The following is a 27,162-nucleotide window of genomic DNA, read 5'->3' as shown; positions in this document are numbered from 1 at the left end:
GGCAGGCCCTCGGGGAGATGGCAACCGGGGGCGGAGACAGTGACTCGAGGACCACCTCCGTACCTGAAGGAGGTAGGAAAGAGGCAGCAGCACGAGTCCCGTGGCGGCACGCGGACGGAGCTGATTATGATGGCGGCGCTCCAACCCTTCCGTCACGTGCCGCCCATGGGCCGCAATGATTGTGGGGTGTCCAACCTGCCTTGCGCCCATACTCACGGGCCCACACGGATATGCCAATCAGCAAATGTATCAGGGTCCGCAGCTGTCGCCCATGAAGGAACACTGCCGGACTGCGTCCGTCAATTGGCGTAGTGTGATAGATGCTCAAAAACAGGGTGAGGGCCGACGTGGTCGGAGATGTGTCAACCGCCTTAGCCAACTATTGTTTAAAGCTGCGGACAAGCCTCTCTGCTGCGCCATTGGACAAAGGGTGGAAAGGGGGGTTATAGATATGTTTGATACCGTTGGCCTGACGGACGTCGTGGAAGGAGGACGCAGTGAACTGGGGACCATTATCGGAGACCAATGTCTGTGGCAGACCCTCGATGGCGAGAGCCTGGCCCAGGGCCATGAGTGTAGTCTCCGTGGTGTTGGATGCCATTCGGACAACATATGGGTATTTGGAGTAGGCATGAACAATGGGTAACCACATGGACCCCAAAACCAAACAGGCCCACAATCAATATGGATGCGATCCCATGGCCGGTGACGCACAGGCCAGGGTGCAAATGACAGAGGAGGACTTGCCTGGTGACGCACACAGACAGTGCACCCACAGACCAGGCGCTCAATATCGCCATCAATGCTGGGCCAATACATGTGCCGGCAAGCCAAGACTTTCATACGGGACATACCCCAGTGCCCGCGGTGTAACAAACCAAGCACCCAAAGCCGCAATTCCGGAGAGATGACCACCCGATGGGCATGCAACTCCGTGGCCAACAGAAGGACATCATCGACCACGGAGACAGGTGGCGCTAGGGGCTGAAATCGGACTGCATCCGACGAGTAACATAGGACGGCCACCCGTGGACCACATAGTTCAGAACCTGCTGCAAGACAGGGTCGTGGCAGGTAGCCGCAGCAATGTAAGCACCCCTAAGAGGCAGACTGTCCAGCGCATCCCGGCGGGCGGAATCAATGTGAAAGCAGAGGACCTCCTGTTGGTCAAAGGCAGGATCGGGGCCTGCTGGGAGATGTGACAAAGCATCCACATTAGCACGGTGGGCGGTGGGCTTATACCGGATGGTCTAAGCGTAATTATGTAAAAACATTGCTCAGCACTGGAGACGTTGAGCCGTCCACTCTGGAAGGTGAGAGTGGGGTCTGAAAAGTGTAACCAAGGGTTTATGGTCCGTCAGGAGGGTGAACTTTGCCCCAAAGAGATAGGTGTAAAATTTTTGGACAGCAAACACGATTGCCAGAGCCTCCTTTTCAATCTGGGAGTAGTTCCGTTGTGCTGGGGTCAACGTCTTAGAGGCATAAGCGATGAGCTGTTTGGAGCCATCAGCATGCCGGTGCGCTAGGATGGCCCCAATGCCGTATGATGACGCATCAGCTGCCACAACCAAGGGGCGGTCTGGAGGAAAGGGAGTAAGGCAAGGGGTCACAGGCAAGAGTCCAGTCAAAAGGTACCCCTTTGTGATGCAAGTGGTTGAAGGGTTGAGCAATGGAGGCAGCCTGGGGCAAGAACTTTAAGTGATAAGTAACCTTGCCCAAAAATACCTGGAGTTCAGATAAGTCTTTGGGATGAGGAAGGGCCTCAATGGCCGCAACATTATGACCCAAAGGCGAATGCCATCTTTGCTAAGCCAGTGGCCTAAGTATTCCACCTCCGGTTGAAAAAAACAACACTTGTCCAGCCGACAGTGTAATCCAGCAGACTGCAGAGTGTGAAATAAGCCAATGAGGTTTTGCAAATGTTCCTGGCGGGAACGCCCGGTGACCAAGATGTCATCCAGATAATTCACACAGGCAGGGATAGGCTGTGTAAGCTGCTCCAGGAATCACTGGAAAATGGCCAGCGCCAAAGAGACACCAAAGGGAAGTTGGTTGTACTTATACAATCCGAAAGGCGTGTGGATAACTATGATGTTCTGAGACTCGGCATCCAAGGTCAACTGGTGGTATGCCTCAGCCAGGTCGATCTTGGAAAAATACTCTCCCCTGGCAAGCTTGGCAAGAAGGTCTTCCTGTGGGGGAATGTGGTAAGTGTCAACGAGGGACTGAACATTGACTGTAGCGCCGAAGTCCCCACACACCCGAAGGGACCCATTGGGTTTCCGTATGACCACCAGTGGTGTCGCCCATGCACTGTAAGTTACAGGCTCCAGCACGCAGTGGCCTGGAGCCATTCAAGTTCCTGCTTGACCGCTGGTCATAAGCCCATCGGAAGGGGCCGGGGCCAGGCCCAGAAAAAGCGAGGCTGTGCATCCAGCCGTAGGGTGATGTGCGCCTGAAAGCCGGAAACACATCCGAGATCCGGTGCAAATGACGACGCAAAAGCGGAGCACTGATCGTCCAAGTCCTGAAAGGGAACAGCCGTGGAGACGACCTTAACTTCGTCAGAAATTGAAAAACCAAACAGTTGAAATGCATCCAGGCCAAAAATTTTCGAAGCTGACGGATGGTCGACGACAAAGAAGGTAAGGTGCCGGGGAACACGCTTGTACATCGCCTGGACAATGAACTGCCCACGTAGGGGAATGGAACCGTCTCCGTAGGAAACCAAATGGCGAGAGGGAGGTGACAACACAGGAGAACCCAGCCGGGTATATGTTGCCACATTAATAAGGGAGACTGTGGCCCCAGTGTCGACCTGAAAACTGACATCCTCCGTGAAAATGTGGAGTGTGAGGAAAAGCTTCCGCACTGATGGGTCATCCTGTGGGACGATCGATTGCAGAGCATGGACTGTATCTTGAGGCCTCAGAGGGGCAGGAATGGAGCGAGTCGAGCGACTACGACAAACCGATCGGATGTGGCCCTCGTTACACAGTAAGCACGTTTTCCAGTGGTGGGGAGAGTAAAGCACTGTGAGCAAGATGGAAGTGGGCTGCACAACTGGCGACGAGGGGTGAACTAAGGCACCGATGCCATAGAGACGTCGGACAAAGAGGAGTCCTGATGGCACTGGCCTCTATCGGCCGGGCCACGTCAACGTCGCGAGGGCGGAACCTGCTGTGACGCCGCGATCGCCACCACCTGTGGTCACGCCATAAGACACTCGTTAGCTACTTGAGCAATTTCAAAGGAGTGGGCAATGCGGAGAATCTCTTCCGAGGAAGGGTTGTCAAGTTTCCATGCCGCAGTATGGACCTCGGGATCGGGAGCCAGCTGAACCACCACATCCTGGATCAGGAAGTCTGCATATGAAGCCTTACACCGCTGATTGGTGCACGTAAAAATGCATTGACGGCTGAGACCCTGCAAGTCCATGACTCAGGAACGATACGATTGACCACGCTGTTTATGGTACTGGTGGAACTCCAGCCGAGAGGCGACCACATGGTAGCGTTGAGAACAATAGTTTGTCAGGAAAAGGCAGATCTCATGGAACGAGAGAGCCACAGGATCGGACAACAGTGCCAACTTGTGGAGAAGAAAGAACGTGTCTGGGGAGGCCCAAGACAAAAACAACAACCACTGCAAGAAGTCGACCATGACTTGAGAAGCCGTAAAATGTTGTTTCAGCTGATGTAAGTAGGTTTCCCAGTCCTTGTTGGCGTCATTAAAGGGTGGAAATGACGGCGGACATGGGAAAGCATCAGACACCCAAGGACTCTGAAGCTGTTGTAATGCGTCCCAGGCATCGGCTTTGTCCGTTAGCAATTGCAGCGACTTTTGTAAGATGTCTAACTGGAGCTGCTGCAGCTGCATGAGATGCTGCTGTTGCTCCAGCAGACAGACCAACTTCGCCTCCATACCAACAATGACCACCATTTACCTTGTCGCCAAAATGTTATAACGGTGACTGGAACAGTCGCGGGGTTGACGTGACGGAAAATGCGGTGGGACCCGCGGAGCAGCCTGTGAACAACAACACAATGGAGAGGACAGACAAGACCAACGAAGGACCTTACAACAACAACAAGAACGAGACAACAGAGTCAAGACAACCTAACTAGACAACCATGTCCACTTGTAAACAAAACACGAAAGTAAATACGCTGTTTAAGGCGAGGCGATATGTCCAGAGACGTAGGCAATGTTAGGATGGCTGGCTGAGCGAGAGGCAGGCGCTTAAGTACTCTATCAAGGACGTCGCTGTTGGCCGCTACAACCACGTGTTCCACTGTGGCGCCCTCACGCTAAATGCGGGCCAGGAGGTGCACGCCACCACAGCTTACTAGAGATGGGCAAAACTGTTCTTTTCAGAGATCGGATCAGAACTGTTCACTCCCTGAAATGAACTAGCTCTTTTTCATGACTCACCATTCATTCACAATAGAAAATAAATGGAAGGCACATTGCCTTTAAAATTGGTTTATTCCAGTACTATACCTGTATTTTGATCTTATTTGATCCTATTTTGAAGTAACACAGACAATGAGTAAGAAAGAATTTTGTATTGTTTATTGAAATTTCCACGATATGACAAAGTTTTTGATTATTGATTTATTTTGCACTATCGTGGTTTTTTGGGTGATCGGAAAATGTTGTAACTTGAGATTTACATTAACAATGTATTTGGCTATAATGTATTAAAATTTCATTTACCTCGTACAAATACATCGCAAGCCATATATTTTTAAAGTGAACGTTTCCTTCCGAAGACACCTAAAATCGCAAAATCCGTACTACAATAAGAAAAAAATATATAAATTTGACTGTAAGACCAAAGTGCTGCATATAGCCTTACGCAGAATGAAACAAGGAAAATATTGGTGTATCACATTTTGCGATACGTTTATCGGTTCGCTCGTAATTAAAGCGTAAATTCAAGTGTCCAGAATAAAAAATCCTATAGTAAGAGGAGTCGTCAGGAACCTCATCTGATCAGTTTAAACAAATAAAAATAAAATAAAAACAAATGATGTATACATAACATAATTATGTAATATAGATACCGGTATTACTACAAAGAACAATATCCAGTATAGACGAACTCCGATGCAGAGGCACTGAGTCAAGCAGGTCGAGCCGCGAGCTGTATTACTGCGTGAGCTAAGACCGCAGAGACCAGAGTGACACCTGAGTTGCTTTGCTCAATGCTCTGGCTAGAGTCGAGAACGGTGGGGTGAGCGTTGAACAAGCGAGTTCCGAGGGTGGGGGGAGCGGTGAACGGCCACGTCACCCGCTCCGAGACAAATCATCCATTCTCTTGCGAGCAGGTTGTTGCAAGTAGTTCTTACGTTCTCTGCTAGGAGGCTCTCTGTCCTGTTGCTCGCATCAACTGCCCAGAGGGCAGGACGTGCGACTGAAACCATCGCCGACGGAGTGCGATGCTAACAAGGGAACCTCCCCATCGTACCCCCCTCAGCTTTAGATATAAGTTGGCACACTGGATACGCCTTGAAAAACTGAACACAGATCAATCGAGAAAACAGGAAGAAGTTGTGTGGAATTATGTAAAAATAAGCAAAATATACAAACTGAGTAGTCCATCCGCAAGATAGGCAACATCAAGGAGAGTGCAAGCTCAGGAGCGCCGTGGTCCTGTGGTTAGCGTGAGCAGCTACGGAACGAGAGATCCTTGGTTCAAGTGTTCCCTCGAGTGGGAAGTTTAATTTTTTATATAATGAACTTCGCTCTCCAAAATTCCAGGACATGTTCAGATTTGCTTGGACATATGCAGGATTTGACGGTCTACACACGGAAAAATTTTAAAATGTTAAAAACATATGTTTTGACAGAGCACAAGGAAAACTGTGCGACTGTGAAACTGTTGCATTTATTTGTTGCAGTTTATGTGACAAACTCTTATGTTTTCATCACTTTTTTGGGAGTGATTATCACATCCACAAGAAAACCTAAATCGGGCAAGGTAGAAGAATTTTTGTACCCATTCGCCAAATGTACAAGTTAGGTGGGTCGACAACATATTCCTGTTATATGACGCACATGCCGTAACCAGTGTCGTATAGAATATATCAGACGTGATTTCCTGTGGAGGAATCGGTTGACCTATGACCTTGTGATCAAAGGTTTTCGGTTTCCATTGGAGAGGCACGTCCTTTCGTCTACTAATCGCACGGTTTTGCGGTGCGGTTGCAAAACACAGACACTAAACTTATTACGGTGAACAAGACGTCAATGAACGAACGGACAGATCATAACTTTGCGAAAATAAAAAAGTAAAATTTTCAGTTGAGGGAAGACATGAACCAAGGACCCCTCGTTCCGCAGCTACTCACACTAACCACGGGACCACGGCACTCCTGAGCTCACATTTTCCTTGATGTTGCATATCTTGCGCATGGACTACTCAGGTTGTATATTTTACTAATTTTTTTCATAGTTCCACACAACTTCTTCCTGTTGTCTCAATTGATCTGTGTTCAGTTTTTCAAGGCCTATCCACTGTGCCAACTTATAACTAAATCTGAGGGGGGTGCGATGGGGAGGTTTCCTTGTAAGTTAAGGTGCGCCAGACACTGCACGCGGCAGAGGAAGCACAGAGCCTGCTGTGGGAACCATTTGGAGCTACCGTTCTTTTTTTCTGAATCACTGATTGTTCACTCCTTTGAAAGATTCAATCTATGAATCAGTTCAGGAGCGGATCCCCCATCTCCACAGCTTACGGCGCGATGGTGCAGCGACCTCTAGCAGTATTCGACATCCGTGACATCTGGCGGGGATTCAAATTCCATGGCGCACGGTACCAGACTAGTATCATCTTAACGAGGTTCGTGACAATCATTCTCACCTTCTCACAAATGATGTTCTCATTAATAGTATCACCTTGCAATTGCTTTTCATTTTTCCACATAAGAAGCAAACTTTTGACACTGTCCAGAATACAAAACCATTGTTTAGAAATTCTTGTCACTAACTTTGAAACATCTATCTCATCAATCTTGTCCTTGTTCTTGAGGATAGTACAAATAGTTGATGTAGACCAATTGTATGTGCATGCTGAATCAGCAACACTCACACCACGTTCGCGTTTTCAGTGATTTTACACTTTCAGAATGAGATTTTTCACTCTGCAGTGGAGTGTGGCCTGATATGAAACTTCCTGGTAGATTAAAAGTGTGTGCTGGACCGAGACTCGAACTGGGGACCTTTGCCTTTCACAGGCAAGTGCTCTACCAACTGAGCTACCCAAACACGACTCACAACCCACTCTCAAAACTCTGATTCCACCAGCATCTTGTCTCCTACCTTCCAAACTTCACAGAACTCTCCTGCATATATTGAAGAACTAGCTAGCACTCCTGGAAGAAAGGATATGGGGAAACATGGCTTAGCCACAGCCTGGGGGATGTTTCCAGAATGAGATTATCACTCTGCAGCAGATTGTGCACTGATAGGAAACTTTCTGGTAGATTAAAACTGTGTGCCGGACTGAGACTCGAACTCGGGACCTTTGCCTTTCGAGGGCAAGTGCTCTACCATCTGAGCTACCGAAGCACGACTCACGCCCGGTCCTCACAGCTTTACTTCTGCCAGTATCTTGTCTCCTACCTTCCAAACTTTACAGAAGCTCTCCTGTGAACCTTGCAGAACTAGCACTCCTGAAAGAAAGGATACTGCAGAGACATGGCTTAGCCACAGCCTGGGGGATGTTTCCAGAATGAGATTTTCACTCTGCAGCAGAGTGTGCGCAGATATGAAACTTCCTAGCAGATTAAAACTGTGTACTGGACCAAGTCTTGGACTCAGGACCTTTGCCTTTCGCAGGCAACTGCTCTACCAACATAGCTCTAATTCCGCCAGTGAGGACGGGTCGTGAGTCGTGCTTGGGTAGTTCAGTTGGTAGAGCACTTGCCCATGAAAGGCAAAGGTCCCTAGCTCAAGTCTTGGTCCGGCACACAGTTTTAATCTGCCAGGAAGTTTCATTTTGCATTTCGTTTGTAAGGTCATTTTTTTCTCTTATGGTCATCTTCTTGCAGCTTTATCTTCGAGGACATTTCTACAAAGATTATTAAAATTTGCACTCAAAAAAATACTGTGTGAACAAAAGTTTAAAAAATGTATGATCACCAGCTGCACTAAGGTGGTAGCAGAAAGAGCAGTAAGCCCAGACTACTGTGCCACTAAAAACATTGTTCATGTAATGCTGCTGACAATGAGAGAAGTTCATACTGTTAAACCTTTCCCATGTGGCGCATGAACAGCTGGTGACGTCATCACACCAAATTGTGGTCACTCATTATGCAAACCACTGCTCATTGAGTGAGTCAATTTTTTTCAATTTGTTTTGCTTGTTATGTGAATTGTGCATTATGGGAGGTGCTCATTAAGTGAGGTTCCACTGTATAATGTCAGAAAAACTGGGTGATTTATTTAAGAAAAGAGCTTCACAAATTGAACAAGTGACTGACATGTTAAGCCACCTTTGGCCCTTATGCAAGCAGTTATTCAGCTTGGCATTGATTGATACAGTTGTTGGATTCCTCCTGAGGGATATCGTGATGGATTCTGTCCAATTCACGTGTCAGATCATCAAAATCCCAAGCTTGTTGGAGGCCCTACCCATAATCCTCCAAATGTTCTCAACTGGGAAGAGGTCTGACGACCTTGCTGGAAGGTTTAGCAATCATGAAGACAAGCAACAGGAACTCTCATTGCATGCAGGCAGACATTATCTTGCTGAAATGTAATACCAAGATGGCTTGACACGAAGGGCAACAAAACAGGGTGTAGAATGTCATCAGTGTACCATTGTGCTGTAACTGTACCGCAGATGACAACCAAAGGGGTAATTCTATGAAATGAAATGGAGCCCCAGACCATCACACCTGGTTGTTGGCTCGTATGGTGGACAACAGTCAGGTTGGTATCCACCACAGTTTGGAACATCTATAGGCATGCCTTCAGTCTGGAATCTCATTGACTGGAGTAGAATAGTCTTCAGTGATGAGGCCTGCTTTGAACTGAGCCCCAATGTCCAGAAAAGACATGTGTGGAGACACTCTGGATGGAGGTGGGATACCAACTTGACTGTCACCTACTATATGGCCTGACAGCAAGATATGATGATCTGATTTGCCATTTCTTCTCATAGCAGCACAGGTATGCAGTTCGGCAGCATAACTTCTACCATGCAAGTCACTGGACATTCATCATCTATAAACCGCTATCATACTTGATGTGATTAGTTTGTCCACACCAGGACTTCAGTATCAGATAAAACATGTAATCAGCAATGACTGGTTTTAAATTGTCCTCAAAACACATTTTGAAAATTGAATTTATCAATTTCCTGGTTTCTGCCTGAAACCACCTTTATATTAATTTTGTTTTGAAGTACCAGTGTCTTTAGCATGAAAATACTGATGCTGTTGCAAGATGAGACATTTAGTGGTATAATGAGGCACTTCTATGAGTAGACTGCATTGTAGCAGTCACAACATTCAAAGCACGCATCATTGACAATGAAAGTAAGTGTAACTGAAGTTGTAATGTAATTTTGAGTGTTTACTACTGTACTGATTTTATGAGTGGTTTTGAAATGAGACCACTGGGTCACTATGTAGTTTTTATGCAAAATTTACAAAATTTCAAGCCCTTTTTGCTAATTATTTTTGGCTATAATTTGCTTTAGGCATTATGAGTTCAATGATGTGGGATTATGTCTAGGAAAAATGTACACATTCTTTCAAATATATCACACGAAATGATGAGTGGTTGTAAACTGTATATCCTAGTGGTTCCAAAATGAAACCACCTCCTTAAAACACCTGACTGTTTACTATTTGCCAAAGTCTTCTTGTAGTTGTTGCTTACCATGACAATAAAGATCATTTTGTGAAAAGTTTTAAAATTATATTCCAAAGTGAAACCACCCACTTAAAAAAGCTAAGTGTTTACTTTTTGCCAACTTCTTCGTGTATACATTGCTAACTATGATGATAATAGTTCCTTTTGAGAAAAATTTTAAAATTATTTTTTTCATATTGTTGGGACTTTAAAGGGCCACACGACTGACTTCTTCTACATCAAGAGCATCAAATTAATTTTCAGTTTCTTAAAAGCACAATAAAATTTTTGGCAAAATTTTCCACATGTTGTCATGTAATATTGCACCTTGTAAGAATAGGTTATTTCATTCATTCTATCATTCTGACAAGGGTTTGTTTTTCTCCCATATGCACTAACGTGCACTAAATGCTCGTCTTCACAGCAGTCTTACTTGGAGGTGTTTTCATACAACAAGGCCTAAATTTTTAATTCTTTACTAATCCAAGTAGTTTGAGAAGTTAATTGCCTACCTTGTGATTATCCCTTATTGATTAACTTACCTTATTAATCCTATTCCTACCAATTTTGATGCAGGGAAAAAAAACTGCAGAATGCCTCTGGGAATCAGAGACAGGTCCTTCGCTCCACAGCCAAATGACTTTCTCACTAAGCCAGTGGAACTTTCATTGGATACTGTTTACCTTATGGATACACAAAGGCAGCCATAAAAGTTTCTTTTCTTTATTTCTAAGAAAATGTGCAATGTGCATTTGCAGAAATCACATATGATGATGAAAAATTCTGTTTTCAGTTATCTGTCAATCCCAGCAATTTTGAGTCAACTGCACATCATGAACTTTAGGGTTGATTGCCTCAAAATCAGGGGTGTTGAGGCTGTTGGGCCAAAATTTTAGGTTCATTTATTTTAGGTGGTACACAGGTGACCTATCAAATACAAGCTGAATTGGTTGCCCATGTCTGAGCCCTTCCCCTTGTTAGTAATTCGACCAATATAGTCAAAATTCTATTGGAGAGTGGAGGGGGGGGAGGGGGGGGGAGAGGTGGAATCATGTATGTGGTTCACCAAAGCTCAACTTTAGGTCCACTATTGTTCCTGATATCTACAGGGCGTCTGGGCTAGAGCTATACAAAAAACTTTTTTATATTTCAGTGTCTAGTAAGACTTATAGCTTTATTTGTTCAACACTGTACAAAGGACCTCAAACATTTTTACATGTTTTGGTACAGTTCCATGTGGGCACCATTTGCAGCTCAACAGAATATCAAAAGGAACTCCACTTTCCGCCACATGTACGTAAGCATGGAAGGTGTAGTGGCCCTACTGCAGCATAGATCTCAAATCTACCAAATCTTGAACCTTTGTTCTGTAAACAATGTCCTTGACAAACCCCCATGCACTGAAATCCAATGGAATCAGTTCAGGAAACCAAGAGGACCAGGCAAGAGGACCCCATCCCCCTCCCATCCAACACTCAGGAAATATCTCACGGAGAAATGTGATGACAATCGATAGAGACTCTCTCCAAGATGTGATTCTCACCATTTCATGATCAGTACAAATGTTTACTGTGCAGCAGGCAGACATACTCCTGACAGTTAACATGTGGACGCCACAACAAAAGGTGCAGTGTGTGCTACGGCTAGTAGAATTAAAATCTGTAACATCTGTTCAGCAGCATGCAAAAAGAGAATGGAACATGGATCCTCTCACACACAAACCAATTTATCAGTGGGGCAGTACTCTCCAAGAAATGGGAAGTCAGATTTCAAATTCTGGAGAAGAGACACTCCTAAAGTGAATGTGTGGTTGGAATTACAGAAACATGGTGTGATTGGTCCATTTTTTAATGGACTCTACAGTGACAAGGCACACCTATCTTGACATGTTGGCTAACTACGCAGTCCCACAGATGCCTCCTGCGATCATTTTCCAACTGGATGGTGCCCCACATCTTGGAGAGTCTCTATCAATTGTGTATTTACCCAAGCATTTGTTTGTGTATACATCTAGCCTGGACAGCCTGTATAACCAATTTTCCCATTTAATATACAACAAGTAGAATTAGTCCTTTCTATATGTGACACTAGTATTGCAACATAATCCAAGCAGACATACAGCAACAGAAGACATGGTAAACAAGGTTCTTAAAAGCATCACTGTCTGGTTCTCTTTGAATGGTCTCACTCTCAATTTTAAAAAAACTCTACATATTCAGTTCTACATATCTTGAGGCACAATACCAATCATAGTGTAGCATACAAGTATAGTGAAGAAATAATAAATAGTGTGGAAACTTCAAAATACTTAGGTGTCCATACTGATGATACTTAAACTGGGAAAGGGACATTTTGGAACTCCTCAAACAATTCAGCTGAGCCATATTTGTACTTAGAATCATTGCAAATCTAGGGGACAGACAATCAGTAAGTTCATGCATTTCATATGTATTCATTCAGTCAATAATGTCACATGGAATAAATTTCTGGGGTAACTCTTGTTTAAGAAAGAAAGTCTTCACTGCTCAAGAATGTGCTCTAAGAATAACATGGGGTGCTCACCCACAATGATCTTATAGACATCTGTTTAAGGTGTAGGGCATTCTGATGACTACTTCAAGTATATTCATTCATTCATGATGTTTGATGTTAATAATCCACTGCTGTTCAAAATGAACAGTGATGTACAAAATTACAATCTTAGAAGAAAAAAGGACATTCATTATGACACACTAAGATTGTTTTAGCACAAAAAGGCATGCCCAATGCTGCAACAAAAATTTTTGATCACTTACGCAGTGATATAAGATGTCAACAGGCAGCAAAGTTAAAACTTGAAAAATTAAAAAAGTTTATCCTTGACAACTCCTTCTATTCCATAAAAGAATTTATGTTATTGTAATGTGTAAAAATTGGTGGATAGGAATTACTGACACATCTGCATTTCCTTTTTTAAAAAATAAAAAACATGTGAAAGATCAGAATGTAGTCATATTTACACAATATGTCAGTATGATGACTCACTGCACATTACAATTTAGCAAGCAAATGATCCATGGGACATGAAACTAATCAATCTCTTTGAGGTCTACGATAGTAGCAAGAAATATTACTATCTTTCTACTTGAAAAATTGATGTTGATACAGAAACTAGTATAATTTATACAGCTAGCAATAAAGGACTATGTACTGTACAGTGAGGACATCCCTACAAATCATTGTAGTGAAAACAATATTTTGGTGTCTTAAATAGTTCCAGTACTATTTTAAATGGACAGCTCAGCTGAATAACCCTGTACATATAGAAATTCTAGAGGATATTTTCAGGTTCTGAAATGGGATAAAAGAAGAAGGAATTAATGTTAACGTGGTTTTACCACCCTCATATTGCTTATGGCATCATGCTGTTTTATCACAAGTGCAAATAAATTTCAATAATAAATGGAAGGGTTTAATAAAGCATCTTTTAAAATAGTCTTGATAATTAATTACAATAAAACTAAGACAATGTGTTAGATAAAAATAATACAATGAAACAATATAAACAGTTGATATTCTTTAGTATTTACAGCAGCTGAAGTTATTAATCAAATAGAAGCCAAAACAAATAACAAGATAACTAAAAGTGGTGGAGAGTTCTTTAGGTAAACTAAATAAATTTTTCGATATACATAGTGTGTCTATGACTTAAATGAAAATATTACATTCTCACTTTATTAAAAGTCATGACTTACAACAGTTACCTGGGCTTTTAATCAAAAACCACTCAAAATCTGGAATTACTAATACAGAAAAGGAAACAAATGAATTCAGGAACAAACTGCAGTGGAAGATGTAATTATGAGCATGTTGTTGTTGCTGTGGTCTTCAGTCCAGCGACTGGTTTGATGCAGCTCTCCATGCTACTCTATCCTGTGCAAGCTGCTTCATCTCCCAGTATATACTGCAGCTTACATCCTACTGAATCTGCTTAATGTATTCATCTCTTGGTCTCCCGCTACGATTTGTACCTCCACGCTGCCCTCCAATACTAAATTGATGATCCCTTGATGCCTGAGAACATGCCCTACCAACTTATCCCTTCTTCTAGTCAAGTTGTGCCACAAATTTCTCTTCTCCCCAATTCTACTCAATACCTCCTCGTTAGTTATGTGATCTACCCACCTGATCTTCAGCATTCTTCTGTAGCACCACATTTCGAAAGCTGCTATTCTCTTCTTGTCCAGACTATTTATCGTTCATGTTTCACTTCCATACATGGCTACACTCCATACAAATACTTTCAGAAACGACTTCCTGACACTTAAATCTATACTTGATGTTAACAAATTTCTCTTCTTCAGAAACGCTTTCCTTGCCATTGCCGGTCTACATTTTATATCCTCTCTACTTCGACCATCATAAGTTATTTTGCTCCCCAAATAGCAAAACTCCTTTACTACTTTAAGTGTCTCATTTCCTAATCTAATTCCCTCAGCATCACCCGACTTAATTCAACTACATTCCATTATCCTTGTTTTGGTTTTGTTGATGTTCATCTTATATCCTCCTTTCAAGACACTGTCCATTCCATTCATCTGCTCTTCCGGGTCCTTTGCTGTCTCTGACAGAATTACAATGTCATCGGCGAACCTCAAAGCTTTTATTTCTTTTCCATGGATTTTAATACCTACTCCGAACTTTTCTTTTGTTTCCTTTATTGCTTACTCAATATACAGATTGAATAACATCGGGGAGATGCTACAACCCTGTCTGACTCCCTTCTCAACCACAGCTTCCCTTTCATGCCCCTTGACCCTTGTAACTGCCATCTGGTTTCTGTACAAACTGTAAATAGCCTTTCGCTCCCTGTATGTTACCCCTACCACCTTCAGAATTTGAAAGACAGTATTCCAGTCAACATTCCCAAAAGCTTTCTCTAAGTCTACAAATGCTACATATATAGGTTTGCCTTTCCTTAATCTATTTCCTAAGATAAGTCGTAGGGTCAGTACTGCCTCATGTGTTCCAACATTTCTATGGAATCCAAGCTGATCTTCCGCGAGGTCGTCTTCTACCAGTTTTTCCATTCATCTGTAAAGAATTCGTGTTAGTATTTTGCAGCCATGGCTTATGAAACTGATAGTTTGGTAATTTTCGCATCTGTCAACACCTGCTTTCTTTGGGATTGGAATTATTATATTCTTCTTGAAGTCTGAGGGTATTTCGCCTGTCTCATACATCTTGCTCACTAGATGGTAGAGTCTTGTTAGGCCTGGCTCTCCCAAGGCTGTCAATAGTTCTAATGGAATGTTGTCTATTCCCGGGGCCTTGTTTCGACTTAGGTCTTTCAGTGCTCTGTCAAACTCATCACGCAGTTATCATATCTCCCATTTCATCTTTGTGTACATTCTCTTCCATTTCTATAATATTGTCCTCAAGAACATCGCCCTTGTATAGACCCTTTATATACTCCTTCCACCTTTCTCTTCTTTGCTTAGAACTGGGCTTCCATCAGAGCTCTTGATATTCATGCAAGTGGTTCTCTTTCTCCAAAGGTCTCTTTAATTTTTCTGTAGGCAGTATCTACCTTACCATTAGTGATATGTGCCTCTACATCCTTACATTTGTCGTCCAGCCATCCCTGCTTAGCCATTTTGCACTTCTTGTCGATCTCATTTTTGAGAAGTTTGTATTCCTTTTTGCCTGCTTCATTTACTGCATTTTCGTATTTTCTCCTTTCATCAATTAAATTCAATATCTCTTCTGTTACCCAAGGATTTGTATTAGCCCTCGTCTTTTTACCTACTTGATCCTCTGCTACCTTCACTATTTCATCTCTCAAAGCTACCTATTCTTCTTCTACTGCATTTCTTTCCCCCATTCTTGTTAATCGTTCCCTAATGCTCTCCCTGAAGCTCTCTACAACCTCTGGTTCTTTCAGTTTATCCAGGTCCCATCTCCTCACATTCCCACCTTTTAGCAGTTTCTTCAGTTTTAATCTACAGTCCATGTCTGCCCCTGGAAATGTCTTACAATTTAAAACCTGGTTCCTAAATCTCTGTCTCACCATTATATAATGTATCTGAGACCTTCCAGCATCTCCAGGCTTCTTCCATGTATACAACCTTCTTTTATGATTCCTGGGCCAAGTGTTAGCTATGATTAAGTTATGCTCTTTGCAAAATTCTACCAGGCGGCTTCCTCTTTCATTCCTTAGCCCCATTCCATATTCACGTACTACGTTTCCTTCTCTTCCTTTTCCTACTATCGAGTTCCAGACGCCCATGACTATTAAATTTTAGTCTCCCTTCACTATCTGAATAATTTCTTTTATCTCATCATCATACATTTCATCAATCTCTTCATCATCTGTGGAGTTAGTTGAGCATAATGAAAGTAAAATGAAGGTGTGTGGAAAATGTAACAAGACGCATTCGCCTTGTTACATTTTCCACACACCTTCATTTTACTTGAATGAAGTTCGCTGCTGGATTCCACGAAATAAGAAAAGACCTAGACAGCAACCTAATAGAAGGTGGGTAGATGACATCAGAATACTTTTGAGTGATATGGATGAGATAGCATGAAGATCATAATACATGGAGGTATCAGAAAGAGGCCTCATTCAGCAAGTAAATGTCATATAACTGATGAGGAGACAAAATGATCTGAAGTGCAAGAGAAATAGAGTAATTAGAAAACATTTTAATGCAAGAGGGTAGGCACATGTCGATGAAAAAATAACATTAAAAATTCAAGGAATGAAGAACTTTTGTTATTTGTTGTCACTCTCATTCCACTGGAAACATCTTTTCTTCCTCAAAGCCACTCATCAAAATAATTGAGGAGTAAGTTTTCAAAATGCGAGAAGTCCACATATAAAAATTTTACTGGAGAGACCAAAAAATTAATATTGAGTAAAGTTTTATAATAATTAATAATTTCAATATGAGAAGTTATTGATTGTTCAGAATAAAAAATGGGATAAGTAACGAAATCGTCCCTCTTTATTTAAATGCACAGCTGCTACTCAAATATTTCAAAACTGTGGACTTATTTTTGTACCAACCACAGAGCCTTTTTGTGTTCTGGACCAAACTGACTTAAGAAAAACCGAAGAAACTACTCTTTAACTTTTATTTTGTACAATAATAGATAATACAAAGCAATAAGATGACGTTTCCAACTGCAGTGTAAATAACAATCAAAGTTAATGATTTTGGTTTATAGGTAACATACTGTTTGTTTGGAAAATTTTCATTTATTTTCTGAGCACTCTTTCAAAATTTTAACCGGGCAGTACATTTTTTAAACACTCTTTAAGCAAAACAACTAAAACTGTAATTAAACTTATTTTAATAATACATTTTTGTTTTTCAGAAGGAAGCTTTTTAATCCCCTCAAAGCATTTGATATCCAGTTCCTCATCCAAGCAATCACACTCTTCATCCTCAGCTTGCTCCTCTACATTGCCTGCCAAATCATCTTTCTCAAGAAGTTGCACATTAAACCGCAGGCTTCCAGCCACTCCAGTTGCTTTTTTTATTTTATTTATTTATTTTTTTTTTTTTTGGGGGGGGGGGGGGGGCAGAGTGGATATACTGACAACATTCACGTCAGATATGTTAACTGCTGCTATACCCCATTTTAGCATGCTCATATAATTTTTCAATGTGTCATCCAAGATGTATGAAGTCTCCGTTTTAAAAATAACATATGTTATTTTCCCCCCACAATTTCTTGTTCAATATTATTCAATTCATGTGTCTTATCCTCACTGACTTCTTCAAACAATGGCAGTGGTCCTTGAAGTATAAAATATTCCACTCTATTTCTAGCTTTCGAAGATCCCCATTTTCTGATAAATTTTATGATACTGCTGAGCAATTAATATTTCAACCTGTTTCTGAATACCCTCCTCCATTGTACAAAAAAAGGTGATCTGCAGACAAGTATGAACAACCATGAACTGGAAATATTGGGTGTAGTGGTTTACAGTCAGTCCTTTGTATCACTTTTCTTCAATTTTTTTTTAAGATACTGGACACAAAATAATTTACACATCACAACAAACATCGTAACATTTTACATCTGTAGTTACTGAGTGCTTGGAAAAGTAAAAAGTACACTAACTATGCCCTATTGGAGAAAAATTTCTATTTTCATACGCTGTCATTTAGGGTAAGTTTAGGCCAGTCTTTAAAAAAAAAAAAAAAGCCATAGCATTTTCAAATGTCAAATTTTCTGGGTCAGTTTAGATCATGGTGGAAGAAATCAGGTGTTAATAAGATGTAAAACCAAGCAGTCTTGATAATGTTGCAGGTTTACTGTGAAATATCAAGATATTTGTATAGACCTCACATTGTTCAACTTGCAAAAACTGTCTTCATAGCCAATGAAAATAAAGCATAAGTACAATCCTACGAGCTTGTAAGGCACCAGCCATTTGAAACAAAATTAGTAAGTGGTACAATGATCCCCTGACTGGTATTAAGTTACCCTGATTGACTGTACTCCTGAATCTGGAGATTTTTTAGAAGCTACCAGAGTAGAGAATGAACTACTTGGGCATTTCTCTTCTATCCTAGACTGCCACTGGAAAATGATCTTATACTTTCACAGTGTATTCTCCATATCTACACTTACTTATAATCCCTATCGAGTCTGGAGCTACCTCACTTCATCCACTATTTCAGTATTATCCACCTCAATTTTCTTTTCACCATGTCCTTCTGCTGAAAAGTAGTCCCCAACATGTACAATTCCTTCCAAGTCGGTCATATTTCACATGAACTGCAAGCTAAAGTGAAAACACAATGGTACACAACAAAACTGTTGTACATGACAATGCATTGGCAGCAGCAATAAGCAGCATACAAGGAAACATTATTGTGAACTTTTGAAATGCTTCCTCTCTTGGCATCACAGATGTAATTTGACTTTAGGTACTGGTAACATTCCAACTTGGCAAAGTTGACCTACTGAAATTTGAACCAAATTTGCAGCTGGACATACTGTGTTTTCAACTAAAAACAACTTCGCGCTTGGTTCAGGTGGTTAAAAATTGTGTTTTGAATGAAAACAGCACCATAGCTCAATGCAGCCAATCTTGTAGAGTAGAAATCCACTTCAAACTAATTTATGATCAAGAGTGGACTTAACACATTTTGAAATGTCACTCCCCATTTATATTTGTAACTGTGTACTACTGACCTCTTGGTACATTCCCTGTCGCTCAATTGTGGAAAATAAATCTCCTCTCAATGAAGTGTTCACTTGTGAAAAAAAGCAAGGCTACAGCATAGATGCTCATGAATTTTGCAGCTTTCATAGCTGAAGAAACAGTCTATATTTTGACTAATTTTCTGGCACACTATCATCATGAAACTATTGGTCCTGCATTACTGACAGATGGTTTTGATTGCGTTCATCTTGAGGTAGGCATTGCTATTCACACCATCTGACAGTGCAGTGACACTTCTCCAACATTCTCTTTTTAATACGCCAGGATATCTAACTGTTACAACTGTGTCCCATCTCCCAACACCCGCAACACATTTTTCTGTTCTGCTGAAGAGTGCAGCAATATAAACAGAGTTCATTGCCTGAACAATACTATTTACTGTGGAAGAAGCATCAATTTTGGAACTTTTGAGTTTTTTTGTACCTGAAGAAACAATGCCATTTATTCATATGTCAAGGGGAATAGTGAAGCTTTCTTACTTTTTTTAGTCAAATTCCATACAATGGTGTGGACAGCAGGTCTATTAGGCCAAGGATTATTTTTGTATTTAGTCATATGATACATTTTCCTTGTTATTTCTCATATTGCAATAACATTCTCTTCAGTGGTCAATAAATAAAGGTGATGTGTGAGGAAAGTTCGGCAGTTTCTGCAGAATCACTTGAGCAAAGACACAGTAACAAATAACAGAAAACAATCATGTGACTCTGAGTGCAGGCAGTGAATATAAAGGAGTTTCAGTTGAACTCTGCATAGGAGGTTCAATGTACATACTGATGAACAGCTAAGCCAGAACTGATAGAAGAAGCTTGATCTTTTTGCTGCAGTGCATATACAATTAGATCTAAACATGTAAAAAAAGGAAGATATCATTTGTGCACTTGCCAAAGTCTCTACTGATTTAAAAGAAAATTGAAAACCTATCTTATTAGCAACTCCATCTACAAATCACTCAACCTTCTAGACCAATTACTGGGGGGATCCAGTCAAAAAAAATGAAAAATTGGATTTGCCAATTTATGACCCAGATGCAAAAAAATCTGTGTCCCTCCTAAGAATGTCACATGTGTCTTCCCTGGTATTTCAGCGGATATTTGTAATTTTGTTTTTTCAGTGTGTCGCTGGAGTCAGTCCAAACAAATACTGATCATCATGTCTTTCATGTGACACCCAGCACCAATCTGTCTCTCATTATAAACAAATAATTTTTAAAATGGAATTTTATGTACCCATTCGATAGTCAACTGCAATACTTGTTTTATCAGTATTATTATGAGGAATAGTGATATGCAAAGAATAAACAGTAGAAACTCATGTGCTAGCCTGGCTGCTACTGCGGCAGTGACTCACATGTTGCCCTGGCCCACGTGGCATCGCTACTCAGTGGCCACTCAAGTACTAGATTAGAGATTAGATTAGATTAGTACTTGTTCCATAGATCATGAATATGACACTTTGTAATGATGTGAAACATGTCAGGTTAATAAAAGGTGTCTATACAAGATATTACATTACACAAAATATTACATGACACTCAATTATTATTATTATTATTATTATTATTATTATTATTATTTTGTGGGGTTGGGAAATTACCCACTTACTATATCCAATAATTCATCTAATGAGTAGAAGGAGTTGCCATTAAGAAATTCTTTTAATTTCCTTTTAAATGCTATATGGCTTTCTGTCAGACTTTTGGTGCTATTAGGTAAGTGACCAAAGACTTTTGTGGCAACATAATTTACCCCCTTCTGAGCCAAAGTTAGATTTAACCTTGAGTAGTGAAGGTCATCCTTTCTCCTAGTGTTGTAGCCGTGTACACTGCTATTAGTTTTGAATTCGTTCGGATTGTTAATAACAAATTTCATAAGTGAACATATATATTGTGAGGCTACAGTGAAGATTTCTAGCTCTTTAAATAAGTGTCTGCAGGATGATCTTGGATGAGCTCCAGCAATTATTCTGATTACACACTTTTGTGCAATGAACACACTTTTACTTAATGATGAGTTACCCCAGAATATGATGCAATACGAAAGCAGAGAATGAAAATAGGCGTGGTAAGCTAATGCACTCAGATGTATATCGCCAAAATTTGCACTTGTGACACCCCATTCTTGATTGTTCCCTTGTTTGAGAAATCACCAGTTTTTTGCATATTATGTGAACTGTTTATTTCAACTTTCTGCACTCTTCCAGTTAGGTATGATTTGAACCACTGGAGCACTGTCCCACTCATACCACAGTACTTGAGCTTATCTAGAAGTATTCCATGATGATGATCAAAAGCCTTTGATAGATCACAAAAAATTCCAACGGGTGACTTCCGGTTACTCAGAGCATTTAATATTTCATTGGTGAAAGTATATATAGCATTTTCCGTTGAGAAACCCTTCTGGAAACCAAACTGACATTTTGTTAAAACTTTATTTTTACAAAGGTGTGAAGCTACTCTACGATACATTACTTTTTCAAGAATTTTGGATAAGGCAGTCAGAAGAGAGATTGGGTGGTAGTTATTGACATCACATGTATCCCCTTTTTTATGCACTGGTCTAACAATGGCATACTTCAGTCTATCTGGGAAAATGCCCTGCTTCAGAGAACTATTACATACGCGGCGCCCCCCCCTCCCCCCCCCCCCCCCCCCCCCACACACACACACACACACAGACAGAGAGAGACCTTTATATGAAAAATCACTAAAATTATTACTCTGTGTGTGTGTGTGTGTGTGTGTGTGTGTGTTTTACGCAAACAGTGATAGACAAATAGTAGAAAAGGAAAAGGAGTACTTTTCCAGTAACTGCAACTTTTACATAAATTGTAACACACATTTATTCATAGCCTTCTTTAGCCCAAACAGTGAATTGTCATTAATGACAGTGGACTGATAATATGTTGTGATCTCCAATCTGAAGAGTGGCAACAAGTAACTCTCTACACTAATCTATCCTATGTAAATTTCCTCATCTCTGCGTAAATACTGCACCCTACATCCATCTGTACCTGCTTACTGCACTCAAATCTTGGTCTTCCAATCACACCACATTTCAGTCCAGTTACCAAAAGTGATGATTCCTTCATGCCTCAGGATGTGCCATGTCAATCGATTTTAGACATGTTGTGTCATAAATTTCTTTTTTCCACAATTTAAGTTACTACTTCCCCATCCAATGCTCAGTCTATCCATCTGACCTTCAACTATCTTCTGTAACATCACATCTCAAAAGGTTATAACCTATCCTTGAATAGTTTACTGTCCACATTTCACTTCTGTACAAGTCTACACTCTTGACAAAAAATTTCAGAAAATACTTCCTCATACTTAAAATTTATATTCAGTGTTAATAGATATCTAGTTTTCAGCAAGGCTTTTCTTGCTACTGCCAGTCTGCATTTTATATTCTGTCTGCTTTGTCTATCAGCAGTTATTTTGCTGCCAAAATTGCAACACTACTCTTCTACTATTAGTGTCTCAATTCCTCATTTAAATTTCTCAGCGTTACCTGGCTTAATTCATTTTTTATTTACATATTTAACCTTCCTTGGAAATTGTACAATGTAAAGATGTTGGATTATGTTCCATTGTCCTAGTTATACCTTTGTTGATGTTCATGATATTACCTCTATTCCACAACTACCTGGCATATTGAAAATATTTGTCGGATTGAGACTCAAAACTCAAGACCTCTGCCTTTTGCAGACAAGTACTGAGCTGCTCAAGCACAACTCACGACTCCTATACAGGTTGGTCCAGAAGGCCCAGGCTGAAGCATAAAAGCATGAGTTGTGGTTCAGTAGTTCAGTTGGTAGAGCACTTGTCCGTGAAAGACGTAGGTCCCAAGTTCAAGATTCGGTCTGCCACACAGTTTTAATATGGCAGGAAGTTTGGTATCAGTGCACACTTTGCTGCAGTGAAAAATTCATTCCGGGACTATCTATTCCTCTCAACTACTCTTCCAAGTCCCTTCCCACCTCTGACAGAATTCCAATGTCATAAGCAAGCCTCAATATTTTTATTTCTTTTCTCTGAAGTTTAATTCCCTTTCAAATTTTTTCCTTTGTTTCCCTCACATCTTTCTCAACGTACAGATTGAATAACCTTGGGAACACGCTACAAGCCCGTCTGACACTCTTCTCAATTACTGCTGCCTTTTCACATCCTTCAAATTCTTACAATTGCAGTCTGGATTCTGCACAGGCTGTGAATAACCTTTTGGGCCCTATATTTTAGATCTAGCACCTTTATAATTTCAAAGAGTGTAGTTCTGCCAACATTATCAGGAGCTTAATCTAAATCTACAGATTCTGCAAACATAGATTTGCCTTCTTTTAAATCATTTTTTGTGATAAGACACAGGGTTTTCTTCCCTTATAGTTTCCTAAATTTCTGCATATCCCAAAGTGGTCTGCCTGTTTTTCCATTCTTCTGTAAATAATTTGTGTCAGTATTCTGCAGCCATGACTTCACTGCTCGGTTTGTCAATATATACACTTGTCAGCAGCTGTTTTTTTATTTTTATTGTTATTATTATATGCTTCTTCAAGTCTGAGGTTATTTTACCTGTATTATATGTTTTGCACCTTTTGGAATATCAATAATTCTGAGGGAACATTGCCTACTCCAAAGGCCTCGTTTTGAGTAAGGTCTTTTAGTATTCTGTAAAATTGTTTTTGCAGTATCATATTTATTTATTTATTAATTCATAGATTATTTAGTAGAATAGTATCAGACATGTCATACACATATAGAAACAATATATACAAAGAAAACATTAACAAAATAGGATAGTATAAGATGAGGCAAGGACAGGATTTCCCAAATCATCTTCATTTGCTTCCTCTTTCCTTTCTATAATATTGCATTCAGCTTCATATACCTGGTATTGCCCTTCTATACATGGTGTCCCAGGAGGAATGATAAATATTTGGGGATATGAGAAGGAAGATCATTTGAAGCAAAAAGGTCCAGTAAACATTGGGTCTGAAATGCATACCTCAGAAGCTATAAGGATTTGTGCAATTAAAAAAAAAAAAAAAAAAAAAAAAAAATTGTTCATAACTCTTAAGTTGTGCATTTTGGAGCCCATCTTCATTAGACTTTTTTGCTTTGAATGATTGTTCCTGTCATACCCCTGAATACAGACTATTCCGCCTGTGACACCCTGTATACCACTTCAATATTTCAGCTTTCCCTTCTGTACACAGCACTGGTTTACCATGTGACTTCTTGATATTCATAGATGTGCTCGTTTTTTCTCTGGAGGCCTCTTCAGTTTTCTCGTAGGCAAATTCTACCTTTCCCCCAGTCATACATACTTCTACAGCCTTGCACTAATCCTTTAGCCTCAGCTGCTTACACAGTTTCTACTTTCTGTCAATCTCATTTTTACATGTACTTCAGAAAGTTCCCTCTCATAGACACTTCTCTATGTTAATGCGTAGTTTGACTTAGTAAGTCTTGAGAACATTTCTTATGGAGGAAAACAGTGGTCTGGCTAAAATGCTTTAAAAATGGTTAAGAAACAGTCTTGACTGCAATAAAATATTTATTTGCAATGGTTACTGGCTTTTTTCACAATGTGATCACCTTCAGAACATTTATACCACGATGATAGGCAATGATGGTGATCGGAGCAGGTGTTGTGACTCAGCTGTTGATATTCATGGAATCACATCCGCTCCATTGACTGCCACCACCTACCATCATGGTATAATTGGTCTGAAAATGGTCACATTCTGGCGAAAACCAGTAACCATTGCAAATAAATATTTTCTTCTGGTCAAGATTGTTTTTAATCCATTTTTAAAGTACCTTGACTCGTTCCATTTACGCAAACAATCTCCTGTTAATATGAAACCCATGGAACATTATGTATGTATCAATGAATGAATCAATTTGCCCACAAGTTCCACTCAACTGCTGTGTCACTATCTCATCAGAATCAAAACAATAAACCCATTAAACAGAACTGTACGGTATAACCAATGTTTAAATATCTTACTGTTAAGTGTTTTTCAGTTCTTGTCTCCATCTGTAGTCGTGTCCATGATATATGGAAACCTTGAACATGAACAAAGCCAATGAATCATGTCTACGTTTAGAACTGTGATGACTTTGCAAATGTATATGTTACAGTAACGCTGTTGTACCTCTGCAAAAGTATATGTTACAGTAAGGCTATTGTACCTCTGTTTTCATGTTATCAGTACTATCAAATGCTTAATAACTGAATTTCAATGTGTGCCTTCTGTTATTCTACTTTTATACATCACATCTGGGATAATGGCACCAATTTAAATTCACATAAAAACAGAAGAATAAATGGTTTGCATTGCAAGTATACATGGTGATGGCAGCAACACAGAAAAATCTGTACTGAATATTGAGTTTCGTTATACCTATCTGATTTAGATTTCCTTCCAGAGTAGAAAATAAATATGAAACGAAAGATTATAAAATATATAAAGGTGTGGTGATATGGCATGTGGATTGGTCTCCTTTGAACTTCTTTTTCTCTCTGCATGGGCTGTATCTCTACCACCGTGTTAATTTTTCCTCTCTCTCTCTCTCTCTCTTTCGACAATGGGATTCAAAACACCTTCAATTGACTGGTACAGATAAATGATACATTTTGTATCTGGTAGCCTACCAAATAGTTTTTCATAGTAATGGTTGCATAATTTGTTACATTTTCTTGTTTTAGTGGTTGACAAGTGTGAAATGATGTAGTAAATAATAGCTGAAAATTTGATTTGTATGCAAGCTTTCTTAAACATGATTTATTCTGTATCTTCAAAACTAATAAGGTACGTAAATTAATTAATCCAAATCTATCAATAAATGATGATTGAGTGATGAAGTTTACATTGCATGGTATAAAAGAAATTACGCCAAGGACAAATAAGATTTTTTGTACTGAAGCGACCATGTTTGTAACGCAGAGTAAGTTTTGAATGATCATAAAAAAATCATACTTTTTGAGACACAACGCACAATTTATCTTTTAACCAACCGACGCATCAGTCACTAAAACGCTTTATCTGGAACAGTTGAAGACAATTAATAAGGTACGCAAACAACGCGAGTTAATCATTAATGAACAGCAGCGTTAATTACTGAAATAACGTAGTTTCTACGTTTACAAACCTTGTCCAGCCCCAGTTACAAGCACGCGCTTATTTTGAAAGCTGATATCCATTATGGGCTATTGCTAGAAAATACGTTTGAACAAGCTGGGACTTATTCCTAATTACTGAGTAGCAATGGTTGTATCGCTAATGAAGTGAAGGTCAGTTTCGTCGTCAACATTGTTTTAACACATCTACGGCTGTATCTGTGTGTCGAATAATAATTATGTAAGAAGGTCTCGACCTCGCATGATATATCGCGTGCCGACCTCAAAGCTTCAGTCATATACATTGCGCGACTGCGAGTCGAAAAACTAAGTCGCGCGAAGTACAATTTGGCGCGCTTACGTAAAGTTCGCTGATATCTTATCATCTGTTTTTCCCCCGCTCGGCATCCATTGATTTTCTGGAAATAACAGCTACTGACGCAAACATACAAGTTTCAATGAGTTTTTCATGATTCTAACATTTAGAAAGAACTCCTGCTACAAGTTACACACAAATTAAGGCATCTGAATGATGAACACATATTCATTATTCCATAACGTATATAGCCTACGTACAACAGTGCAACCTAGTATGGTTTGTCACGTGTGCACGATGTGGTTTTGTATGTATAGTCCTGCAAAGAAATTATTTCATAATGTTAAAAATTAGTGCTGCGCTGTTCATTCATCCCCCAATAAAATTGAACATTTGTATTTTATACAATTGTAGCTTTAGTATTCTCGTTCAAAAAATACTTCACCCCCGAATTTCTGTGTCTTTTAATGTGAATAAACGAGCATTTTTTTTTACTATTTTCGAAGGTTACAAATACTGTGCAAAACATATTTCTCAGTAAATCTGCGTTTGTGATTTAGTTACCTGTAGGCCTACATGTGTTACATGTGGCATGATACATAGTTTTTCCTTACAATAGGGTCGCATAT

General features: G+C 40.2%; 1 protein-coding gene across 1 annotated transcript in view; it reads right to left on the bottom strand.

Annotated features, from left to right (window-relative positions):
- The window catches only part of LOC126458577 (L-xylulose reductase-like), a 56,882-nt gene extending 30,434 nt beyond the window's left edge, over positions 1–26,448 (bottom strand). Inside the window, exon 1 of the mRNA XM_050095709.1 lies at positions 26,250–26,448. Within this exon, the coding sequence (XP_049951666.1) occupies positions 26,250–26,301 (52 nt within the window). The 5' untranslated portion in view covers positions 26,302–26,448. The remainder of the gene's footprint in view (positions 1–26,249) is intronic.
- Between the last annotated feature and the right edge of the window lie 714 nt (positions 26,449–27,162).

Source organism: Schistocerca serialis, chromosome 2, assembly GCF_023864345.2.
Source record: "Schistocerca serialis cubense isolate TAMUIC-IGC-003099 chromosome 2, iqSchSeri2.2, whole genome shotgun sequence".
Classification (NCBI taxonomy): Eukaryota; Metazoa; Arthropoda; class Insecta; order Orthoptera; family Acrididae; genus Schistocerca; species Schistocerca serialis.
This window is presented reverse-complemented; position numbering and strand designations above follow the sequence as displayed.